The sequence below is a fragment of the Falco punctatus genome (assembly GCF_963210335.1).
Source record: "Falco punctatus genome assembly, chromosome: 6".
In the NCBI taxonomy this organism is placed as follows: domain Eukaryota; kingdom Metazoa; phylum Chordata; class Aves; order Falconiformes; family Falconidae; genus Falco; species Falco punctatus.
Genome location: NC_137585.1, coordinates 46781966 through 46794357, shown reverse-complemented (window position 1 = coordinate 46794357; position 12392 = coordinate 46781966). Strand labels below are relative to the sequence as shown.

At 42.1% G+C, this 12392-nt stretch overlaps 1 protein-coding gene across 10 annotated transcripts in view; it reads left to right on the top strand.

Moving 5' to 3' along the window:
* ANKS1B (ankyrin repeat and sterile alpha motif domain containing 1B) overlaps window positions 1-12392 on the top strand; it is a 441931-nt gene that overhangs the window by 404346 nt on the left and 25193 nt on the right. For 5 of the 10 annotated variants that reach the window (XM_080394135.1, XM_080394132.1, XM_080394139.1 and 2 more), the window contains 2 exons: window positions 3129-3203; window positions 9236-9364. In XM_080394135.1, coding sequence (XP_080250261.1) covers window positions 3129-3203; window positions 9236-9364 — 204 coding nt within the window. The remainder of the gene's footprint in view (window positions 1-3128; window positions 3204-9235; window positions 9365-12392) is intronic. The other 5 variants (XM_080394136.1, XM_080394133.1, XM_080394138.1 and 2 more) reach the window with 2 other exon arrangements.

The window sequence follows — 12392 nt, the reverse complement described above, 5'->3', positions numbered from 1 at the left end:
AGGGCATATGTTTTTTGGAAGCTGAAAATCGCGAGTGTTTGAAGCCTAATCCCTGTTCTCCCTCCTACTGCCTGTTTTCTGGCCTCAAATACTCATTTAACCTTTTTCCTTTCCTTGGTTCCTTCCTCTTCAGCACAGGGGTATGCAACTTTAAATGCTTCTGGGGATTTTGTAATTCATTAAAAAATTTCAGCACTTTGAAGACATAAAATATGTATAAAGTAAATGCTAAATATTTTTACAGTGGTGCAAGGAAAAGGTTGGTTTCTGAATTTGAATTCATTACCTTCCATAAAATTAATGTTCCTTCAGTACTGCATTTCAGTACCTTAGTCATTCAAACGTTAATGAGAGCAGAACAGAGTAATGAGTTTTGCACTGCTGCCCTTCTGACTGGGCATTCATACAGTTGTGGGAAATTCTTGGTCTCTGCTGGTCCTCTTCATTAATTGTTGGTTTAATAAATCAAGTCACCTCTGTTTAAAGATGATTTACCTTAAGCCTACATCCTCCAAACCTGTAATTCTGGAGGTAGGTAGGTCTGCGTGATGGGGGCAGTTCCCTTAAACAGTCTTTGGAGCAAGCAGAGACCTGGACCCAGAACTTGTTTCTTGCAGGTGAGTGCTCCAAACATCTGCTTTTATGCACTCTCTCCAAATAATTAAAAATAATAAGAAGGGCTTCCCTTCATTTATAAAAGGGGTTGAAGACAGCATATCTTCTGCTGCTTTAACCTGTGAAGGAGGAAGGTGAAATACATAGATGTGAATTCCCACAGTCAGAAAAAGGCATCAGATTAAGACCTCCCAAATCTTACAGGGAATACACTAACCCCTGAGTTTTTTGTCTGGGAGAGGATGAGCTGGGGAGGGGGGAGAAGGGTGGGTACCATTGGTATATATAGGAAAGGATTGATTCCCTGCCCTCATTTTAAATGGAGCAACTTAAAGATTGCATACACACAGTGTCACGTTACCTGTTCCTGAGTTAGCACCAAAGCAGCCGGTAGATGTATCCAGTGTATTTATGCATTCAGGTGCTGCAGCACAGTAGGGTGGCTGTTGCAGCCTCGCTGTCAGCACAGCAGCCCTGTCGCTCTGTCGGGTGAGCCCCACACGCCTCTGTTGCATGGGGACAGGCACCAGCTCCTGGCTGATCCAGCCGAGGCACCACACCACTCCCTAAAGGCAAGTCCGCGGGAGGGGCAGGATTTAAGGATGCACCTTTGTCTCCAGACTATCGAGATGGTGAGAATCGGCTGCACAGTATGATAGCATCATGGCAGCCCCATGCCAGCGCTGGGGAGAAATAAAACACCTGCTAGCGTATGGTACTGTGCTGCCTTACCTTGCTGCTTTCAAGACCTCAGTGAGTGTGTCCAAATAGCACTGCAGTATGTTTTCTTGATTACCATATGCTGGGGGATGCTGCACCTGGCATGGAAATGCCTTCTCTTTTACCCTTCTTCTGCAAAGCAGGGGCACAACCTCGTGTCATGAATGCCCATTTACCAGACTGCCCCCGGCAAGCAAACGTTGGCATCACAGTGAGGGGCATGGCCAGAGCATCCAGAGGTTGCTTGACATACAGAAAAAAAGGTCGTTAGTGCAGTGTCCTAATAACGGCGCTGCAGAAGTAGCTGGAGCGGTGTTTGCTACTGGCCTTGCACTGAGAATATGTGTTCACCCACATGGAGGAGGGCTGTTCTGTAGCAAGTTGCAGAGATGAGGTAAAAGACTCTGAACCAAAGTCAAGTTTTTTATTAGCTAATGCTATCAAAATGCAGAGCCCTGCACATCATGAAGGAGAAGCAAATAACTTTGAGAACAAGATGAAGGAGAAGAAATTAACAGATACGGGAAAGTTTTAAGAGTTACTGAAGCTAGAGGAAGGGATGTATGCTCTTGCATTTCCGATCATGAAGGAAATGGGGACAATCAACAACATTAGGCAGCCTGCCTGGCAGCATTTGGTAGTCAATCATGAGCGGATGCCAGCCTGCCCTGACAGTAACCAAGCGATAACCTTGTCTGTCACCAGTCAAACAGCCAGGTTTCAGGCTACAAAAGGTAAGAGCAGGAGCCATATTTCTAAGAAGAGTTGCAATTCTTTGTTTTGAGCATTGGTGCTAAATTCCCGCTGCTGCTGCTGACAAGAACCAGCAATGCACATTCTTGCTGCTGTTAAATTACTGATACATTAATTGCTATCTATTCTGGATGCTGCAGTTGCATTTTTCATGCGTGTTTATTGCCTTTTGTTGCAGCCTGCCAAAGATACTGTGGGCAGATCCTACGTCTGATGCTTTGTTTTAGTTGCCTGGCTACTGTAAAATGTTATCTTAGCTCTTGCTGAGGTGTCACAGATGCTTTCTTGATGAGTGTCCAAACAAGGAAATATGTAAAAGATGCTGGTGAATGCTGTGCTTGCCTAGTTCTGATGCTTTTGCTAGAGATGCCACAGTATGCTTACTTTGCTTTGCTACTATCTGTACGATAGTGTAGAAGGTAGACTGAAACCTTTAATTTACGCAGCAGGGTCATGGTCAGTACCAAAGATAGTATTATCTGTATCTTTGTGTGCAAAGGAACTGCCGTTGGAAGGAGGTGGCGGGCAACTGCTTCAAATAATTGCAATGCATTCTTTTCTGGTAATTGTTACAAAGAAAATGTATTTTTCCTGTTGACTGTATTGCCAGTTTTTCCCCTTCCTGTTTCTCTGTGAGAGTCTCCAACAGAGAGAGATTCACATCTTAAAACTTAATTGGGATGTTGACTTCAAGTTTCTTTCCTGCCAGAAATTGAAAGTAACCAATATTTCTTCTGCTCTCTGCATTTTCTGTTTATGCCTGCATAACTTTATCTCTTTACATCACCAACCAGCACTTCTGACCAAATTGTTTTCTTGTACTCAGTCTGAAACCTCTTCTGAAGTCTCTGAATAAACCATGTTTCCTTCCAGTCAGTCCGAAAGTATTCTGTCAGCAAATAAATAAAAAATTACTTTTAACAGCTGTTTTACTTCCTTCTTTAATGTTATTGCAAGCCTTTTCTTAATGATTCTTGCCTTTTGGCAGTTGTGGTGCATTAATATTTACAAGATGAGATGTAGTTTTCTGTTTATATTAGCAGTCCTCTGTCTGTGAGATCTGGACCAACCAGAATGCAGGATATCCTTTCTCATCGATTCATCAGGTTCATAATGTAAGATACAGTGATAAATGGCTATGTTGTCACTCTATGGATGTACAGTCTGTTGCCATGGTGTTATCTACGGGTGTCATGTCGCTGAAATGACAAAAAAAGTTTGTAACTTGTCTGCCCTCTTTCGGGATTATGTGTGCGCGCATTCGTGTATCGTGCCATGTGGTTAGCATATGTTGGCTGTATGGTGCACATACAGGACATGGGGGGATTGCCAGCAGCAGTCTCGCTCAGGGGGAGCTTTGACTTCTGTTCCTGATGTTTTTGTTTGCTCACTTTTCCAAAGCGAGAAACCGTGTAAACAGCTCGATTTGCACAGTTTCACCCCCACAATGTGTTGTGCTGCCCTTTCTGTGTTAACCTATAGGCTTTGCCTAGCTGTGGAACGTGCCACGGTGTGTGCAGAGGCACTTATGGGGAATTAGAGGTAACACTGATGGTGCTTTGAATTTTCATCACTTGTGTGGCAGTCACATGTGCTGTGCACATGAGAGCAAACCGGCTGATCTGTACTGCAGTGTGGTAAGGACGACAGCCCGTCGTTCAGAGTAGGATTTCAGAGGAGCTGTAGATTTCTCCTGATTTCTGTCATATAACTGCCTCCGTGGAGCATTTCTGCCACAGAGGGGCCATTTTGGCTACCGAGCTTTAGAAGCTTTTAAAACGTAAGTACGCCATAAACCTGTTTCCATTATTTCAAGTTCCAAAGGTATAAGGTGCTAAAAAGATTCCTCTCACTCTAGGAATTCAAATGTATGCAAACAATGAGGATTTGGCTGGTCCACAGAACATTTAAAATTATTACAGGAAGAAAATTATTAATTTTTCAGCTAGAACCATTGTATCTATGTGTGCTCAGATTCATTATTGTCATGGTGACTAATGCATGTTACAACTAGGCATGAGGCTTTAACAGTTGAAAAGTTGTAAGATGTGGTCCCTGTTAAAAATGACTGCATTCAAGCCACTCAAAACCAGGCCCTTTTTTTTTCCCTGTAGCATGGAGGGTGTTTAACTTGACATTTTTATAAAAAGATGATGCGGGTGTTAGAATTTATACAAGTTGTATTGAGATTACTTCTTACCTGAGTCTACCTCTGCATACAGGTGCCTTTAATATGAATGAAATACAGTTCTCAGGGAATGGAATGAGATAGGAAAATTTGCAACAATTGTAAAAAATTACCTAATAGTAGTAATCTGCTTCTTTAGTGGATCTGACATTAAGCATCTGACCCTTTCTACAGCACCGAGATGTGCACATCTGCCTGTTTTCAGGGTTGTGAAGCATTTTAAGAGCATGAAATACTGGTCTTTAAGGCTATGACCTTAATGGTTAAAAGTTGTCACTGTAAAATGATTGAATCTTTACCACTCTGGCACCTGACTTGAGACCGTTTTGTGATTCTTTGTAAGATAAGTTCTTTATCTGCAAAATATGGAGGAAAAAAAAAAATCTTCTTTCTCAAGGTGACCGAGGCCTGAGAGAGGAAAGATGCTGGTTAAAGGCATGGGGAGGTTAGAATACTAAAACATAGGCAATACAGCAAAAGCCACGTGATAAATTGCACAGCTGTCTGATGAGCTGTGAAGTTAGATGAAGAATAAATTATCTCTTGCCTTTCTACTTCATCAAAGAGATAAAAATCTCCATACATATATTGTGTCATAAAAAATACATAAGCTTAAATGTTTGATTATTTCTTGTAATTGCAAATTAAATATTCAAACCAGGAAATCCTTATCCTATCAAACCTATTTTTAAAAATTAAATCAAACATCATAGTTGGTTCTGCACAGCAATTTACAAATATTTCTATACTGCTTGGAAGTGGTTTAGGTGCTTATGAAGGTCCTGAATCTCAGTATATCACCCGTGAGTTGTTCCGCACCAATTCCTCAGGTACAGAACTACTAGTAATTCACATCTCTCTACCCTAGACTTGAGGCTTGTTGTTTCAAGTCTTCTCTAGGTCAAAGAAGTTTCTACTTTGTATTTTACGTGAAGCTAATTGCCGTCATCGCATCCTAAATCTCACAGCTGCTGACTAGAGTCAGTCAGCTGAGGAGCTCCTGTTCTTGCTGTAGAGATGTTTAGGCCCAGATTTATGAAAGCAGTTAGCAGTCTAAATCTTGTTTAAAAGCCCTTCTTCCCCCACCCCACCCCACCCCACCCCCTTTTTTTTTTGTTTGTTTGTTTAAAGAAAAGTTAAAAAAAAAAAGGAAATGAAAGGAAATTGCTTGGGGAATATGTAATAGGAATTACACTTTTAAACATCTTCACAGATCTGGGCTTTGGAGACTACCCTTTTATAACTCAGTTTAAATAGGTGAGTGAATACTTGCAATAGTGTGGTTTAAAAATCTAAGGAGTTTTGTAAGAAACAAAAGGAAAGGAAACCAGAAGCCACTTCTGCTGAATATTAAAAAAACCCACTTATGATACAATTACAAAAGAAAATTTTATGACTGTGTATAACATGTCACCTTCATCCATCCTAATAATCTATACCTACAATGTTTAATTTTATGCAGCTTTTCTTAGTAGCTGCTCCCTTTGCAAGACACGTTGAAATACACGAAAGGTCTTCAGGTGCAGTGGTTGGTCAGCAACAGCAGAAATCTTGTATCTCTGTGGTCCCCTAACCTCAGCTGTATTGTCACAGAATCATAGAATATCTCCAGTTGGAAGGGACTCTCCTATAAGGATCATCAAGTCCAACTCCCTGCTCCTCGCAGGACTACCTGAAGCTAAACCATGTGGCCAAGAGTGTCGTCCAGATGCTCCTTGAACTATGACACGTTTGGTGCCATGATCTCATGTTCAGATCATCCTAGAGACATGTACAGCAATCTTACCAATTCTGTTTTGTCTGATTTAAGAGGACTAAGTACTAGGATGTTTGTATATGTTGGGTATAAATGAGTGGTCTCCACACAGTCCCTCTCTCTGTGTCTAATATGCTAGTTGTATTAGCCTGGTTGAAGATTATTTCTCATTTCCTTGTGATTGTTGCTTCCTAGCTCCTTTATAAAACAACCAATATGAGAGGGAATCACTTTTCCTCTTGTTACTGCCCTTCATTTGCAGACAGAAACAATGCAGTTCTCCATGCTTTTAGTATCTTCCATGCAAAAGGGAGTCAGACCATAAAATGATGTACTTATTGTACTCCTCATGTACCCTGCTACCCCTTTCCTGCATGTGAGGAAAGTCACATGCAGAGCAGCACAACGAAAGGTTTTGGAGCACTACTCAGCATCACTTACTCCATAGAAATTTTGGTCCTGTTGGTCAAAAGATGTAAGTCTGTAGCTTGTCTGTCCTGGATTTACTCCAGTTCCATTATAGTAACCTTTTGCTGAATGGATAAGATGTATCTCCTGAGATGTGCTTCCTTACACAGAACATGCAGGAGTGTATCTTTATTAGGAAGAAAAAAGGAGGACTGTTTCAAGTGGTCTGTTAGCTATGACCCTGGATAGTTCATAAGAGACAGATGAGCACACTGTGAGCATTTGTGATTGGTACAATCCATCTTGTAGTCAAATACAAACTCCACTAATAAGGATGCAGATCCTTGCCCCTTGTAATATGATGGAAACTGTATTTTATAAGGAGAACTGATTCATTTCCCCCCCAAAAAAGTGGGAATCAAATTCACACTTCAGATTAAATATGATAGAGGGTTTTTATATGTTAGTGGTCAGAAGGATTCATTTCTGTGGATACGGAATGCCAAAAATTGGAGCAATTGCTCCTGGCTTTTTCCTTTAAAAAACTGGTCTTATCCATAGCATATAGGCAACTTTAACTAGGCAAAACAGAAATTACAATACTGTATAATTTGTAGATGTGCTAACAGTGCCAACATTAACTAGGTTTGACTTGTTTTATGATGTTCACTTGCTTGAAGTTACCATATTGGCAGGGTAATGTTGATGTTTCCAGATTTATCTCTTGCTTTTCATTGCAGAGTTGTGCAAATGCGTGTCATTTCATTATTTTGTGACACATGAAAATGATGTACTTGTTTTGTTTACTCTGTCCTGATTTAATTAGTGCGCTGTGATAGTTTGCCAGACTTTTGAATGTCTTCGATAAGATACTTCTCATGTGGTTTTGATGCTTAACTTCTTTTTGCTTTAGAAGTCTTAACTTCTAGCCATATTCTATGTGAAATGCTGATGACAATTTGTCATGGTTTAACCCCAGCCAGCAACTAAGCACTACACAGCCGCTCGCTCTCTCCCCCGCTTCCTTCTTCCTTCAGCTTTATATGCTAAACATGATGTCATATGGTATGGAATGCCCCTTTGGTCAGTTGGGGTCGGCAGTCCCGGCTGTGCCCCCTCCCAGCTTCTTGTGCCCCCCAGCTGCTGGCGGGTGGGGTGGGGTGAGAGGCAGAACAGGCCTGGGCTCTGTGTAAGCCCTGCTCAGCAGCAACTAAAACATCCCTGTGTGTCAGCACTGTTTCCAGCACAAATCCAAAATGTGGCCCCATGCTAGCTACTGTGAAGGAAATTAACTTTCTCCCAGTCAAAACCAGCACGTTTTCTACCCCTTATTCCATACCATTTATGTCATGCTCCAGTACCACACTATCCAATACAGCCTCATTAACCATCCCCTGCCCCCCTTCCCATCCTTTGACATAACACACAGATATTGTTCCCATAGGCTGTGCATCACCCCTGTAAATTGTGTAACCAGCACACAATTCCTTGCCAGCTTCAACACATAGTTTAACAGTATGACATGCATAGAAAATACACAGAGATAAGTGCAGGTGAAGAAAGAAGTAATGTAATCCAAATTGAAATAATCATATAGGAGAGGGTAAATAAAATAGTTTGAGAGAGAACAAGCAGGGTATGAAGGAGGATCAGGAAGCAGAAATCTGATTCCCAAAAGACACAGGGGGAAAGAGAGGGAAATTCAGAGACAGGCCAGACCAGACAGGGTAGGGGAGCGGTGGAGCTGGTGACAGAGGGAAGAGGAGGATGACTCCATCCATGGGTCATTTTCCGTTAAAGTGAGCTGACACTGGTTTGGTAGCGTCCCTGGTGTTGAGGACATGGGTAGCATGGGCACATGTGACCCAAAAGTAGGAGAGATCACAGTTAAAAAATAACCAACCTCAAAATAAGAAATTTTTTTGCATGGACCTGCAAGGTGGAATTTGCCCCCGAGGGCCCAGAGGTCAGTCCAGGTCCAATAAAGCCATGTCAGAAAATACGCAATGGCAGGTGAGGCCCAGACCAGCACTGCCATGCTGGGGGCATTCCTGTACCAATGTCAGCATTGGCTTTTTTTGGAGGGGGGAAGATTGTCCTGTGACAGGATTTGGCAGCAAACTGCTATCCTACCCGTGTTCTCTGAGGACTTTGAGGAAAGAGGAGAGATGACAGCTCAGGAAGGCAATCACCTATATCAATGAGAATGGTAAAGGTAGAAGGGCAATGTTAGTAACTCTACAATGAGACATCAAGAGATGATGATCAAAGTATATATTCGTAAAGAGATTAAAGAATGCTTCATACATTTGAAGAATATATAATAAGTCTTCAGATCAAAGCCAAGTCTCCGTTATTACGCCATTTAGGAAAGTTAGTTATTGGTTATATGTGCTGGATAATGGAAGACTTATTAGCTATGTAGAAAAGCTTGTAAAACACATAGTGGAATTTGTGAATGGCATCTTTGTGCATCTCATGATCTTTTTTTCAAGTACTGTCATCCTCATATATGTATTCTAAACAGTTATTTTTAAGGAACATTCCTGGTGCCTAATGATTTTATTCTCCAAACAAATAGATTTAATTAAAGCCTCATTAAGCACTACAGTAGATGACTTTGGATTATAAAGTAAATCATGAAAAATGTTGTAGGAGTTATATTCCCTTACTTTAGTAACATGGTTCTGTGTGTAGAAAATAAATTACTGTTAATTGAGCACAACAGTGGGGGGCTACTTTATGGCAAATTTGCTTGCAACTTCACTTATATCTGGAACAACTGTAATTTTCAGACAGGAGACTGGGGAGAGCCTTCAATTACCTTGCGACCTCCAAATGAAGCCACAGCATCAACGCCTGTACAATATTGGCAACATCATCCAGAGAAACTCATCTTCCAGTCATGCGATTATAAAGCATTTGTAAGTATTGATAACTGTAGTGGTTTGATCTGGGGTAGATAAATTAATCTTAGATCCTGATTTTTTTTCATTTATAGTATTTTTTAAGTCACTTTTAATGGGATAGGATCTTCTGAAATACTGTAGTTGTAATAAATGAGAAACAAGGATGCACAGTACTTTTTCTATGAATTTTGTGATGTGTTGCAATCCATGTAGCCATAGTATCAGAGAAATTACTCTATGAGTAAGTGGCTCAGTGTTGTAGGAGTGGCGGTGAGAGCAAATGCCCCTTTTTCTCATCTGTCATCACAAATCCCTGTCTAGTACTTACGAGAAAATAATAAAACATAGTATGGGGTCCTCATGCCTACATTAATGCTTTGTTCTCATTAGTTACAGTAATATTGCCTTGCCTGAATTTCATATACCTCTTTTGGGGGGAGGGGAGCTAGGGAAGATGGTCCTGAAGCACAGTGTTCTCTGGGTGTTACAAAGGCTTGTGAGGGAGAGGAAGGTCTCCTGAAGTACAGCAGTCATATTGGAAGAGTTTTTTATGTTTTTTTAAAAGAAAAACACTGTTCTGAAGCCTTGAGTTCCCTGTCAACAGGTAGGGGGACTGGTGCTTCTGGGGAGCTGAAGAGGTGCCTCAGCCCACCTATTTACACTCCTTACCTTTTCTGACTTTGCTGGAAAGCACTGTTACAGTTGCTGAAGGTGCTTCCCAGACCACTGTGTCCTCTTTGGAGGCGGCCACCTCGTGAAGTAAGGCTGGCTGACGTCACAAAGGGGCTCAGTAGTTGTAGTGCCTTTAGCATGATAGCTGGGGGTTAACCATGTAGCCAGGACATGGGGTTTAGATCCTTTTCACCTGAAGGGGCTTGGATCCTTAGTGCTTTTTAGCGTAACGCTCTGTTCACCAAACGCTGGCCCATTTTGGGGGAGAGCTGAGTGAGGGCTGCTGGACTTGATTTAAAGCATATCTGGAAAGGTAGGAATTGGAGACTAAGTGCACGTGAGACAGAGCCTGGTTCCTGCTGAGGAGGAGCAGAAGGGGTGTTACTGGCCTGTCTTGCTTAAGCACATCAGTATTTTCCGTCAGACCTTCCTGGGGCAGAAATTGCTTTGAATACAGTGATTGTCCCTCAACAGTGACTGGAACTTCTGCCTTTCTCAGCTAGCCACAGTCAAGGTCCAGCTCACTTGGCTCTCGCTCTTGCTCTCCTCCTATGCAGCACCTCAAATTGAAAAGGAAGCTCAGTGACTTCTAGTTCTTCAAATATTTTTCATAGTTTTCAGTGAAGTGAACAAGTTTATCCCAAGGGTGCCTCTTGTGTCATTACTTGATCCAGCAGTAAATTCATAATCAGATGTAACCTTTGCAGTAAATAGGAAGATGTGTGGATCATTAAAGAAATGAAGCTGGGATGACCAGGAATATCCAAGTTACTGGTGATTAAGAAATCGCCAAATCAAAATATCCAAGTTACTGGTGATTAAGGAAACACCTTGCGTTCCTGAGGACCATGCATCACTGCACTATCTCAGCACCCTGAGCTGTATTGACCTCAGCTTTATAGAGTAAAACGCTGACTTGGAAGTTGTAATGGGGGCAGCTTTCATTGCATGCCACAGCTCTCAGCTGAACTGTTGGATGTGCTCTGCATCACTCCCACATGCTCTAGGTCTTTAAGAAGGAATATTTCCAAAAGCACAGCAAGTGAAAGGAAAGCAAAATTCCCTCCTATAATTTAAAATTTTCCTGACAACTAAATTGGACAGTACTTCTGTCATTTGCATGTCTGTTCCACAGTCCACCCTGGGAAGCATTTCTGAATGCCTGCAGCTGAGGATTTTTTGCTGCTGTGCAGATGGGACAGGAGCTGCCCATCTCTTATCTTTCTTCTCTTGTTCTGCCGTGAGCAGAAGAGCACTGCTTTTTTTCCCTGATGCGTGACCAGCTGGTAGCTTAGTCCATAAAAAAATAATAAAATAATGTAAAAAAAGAAATTAATCGCATCCTTCCCAGATAAGGCTAAGGATACCAAACGTGTCAGACAGCAGGATCCAGAGAAAGATACAGTTGAACTCTATATTTTTGTTTAATTTTGTAAGTTCGGAGCTTGCTTTAAATTATTTGCTTTTTTGCAAGGGTGATATCAAGCCGTCCCATCAAATTAATGCCCAAAGCCCTATTCACGTCACCATCAAGCCCCCAGCTGGACTTGCAGCTGCTTGGTTTATGAATCTTTCACATCTGCAGTCCTCCAGGAATGCCCTTCATTTGTTCCTTTCTGCTTGTGCTTATCTGGTAGTGTTGGTGTTGCTCACCCTTCCATTTATAATGCCCTGTAAAGTGTTTCTCACCAATTACTCAGTTGGCTACTGTCTGCATTGAAATATTCATGCATTTTCTTGCAGGTCAAAGATTCCTGTGGTACACAGTGTGAACTGAAGGCTTTAAAGAAAATATCTCTTGTTTAGGTCAGGAGACCAGAAAGTTGACCAGCACACTTTCTGTTCAGTTCCAGCTTGCGTTTGGCTGTAACTGAAGCTATTTTTGATGAGTTGTTGTTTAACATGAAGCTGGTTCGCTATCTGGTTAGGACAGCTTAGGCTGTTTCCAAGGGGAGTCAGTGCAATAGAATGAAAGGGGTCAGGCAGCAGTGGTGGGCTGCAGCATCCTCTGAGAAAAGGCTCCCGCCCATGGCGTGCACTCTCCTCCTGCAGCTTGCCTGCAGTCACACCAGTGGCGTGACTCCTCTTCAGCTCTAGTGTTGCTCTGACTTAGAACTGAAGACAAGAGAAGCCATGGTGGTGTGCTGCAGTGAAAGAGGATGCAAAGGGAGACATCTCTATGCCTGGGGAGAAGATGTAGGGTGGCTTGCTGTCCTCCTCCCCCAGTTAAGCCAGGCTTCCGTGTGACACCATATAGAAATACAGAAGCATCCGGTTTGCACAGAGCGATTCGGACATGTGCACGTCCACAAATGCACACACCTGTGGCATCTATAGGAGAAATGCAGAGCATGGCTCTCGCGCAGCTCTG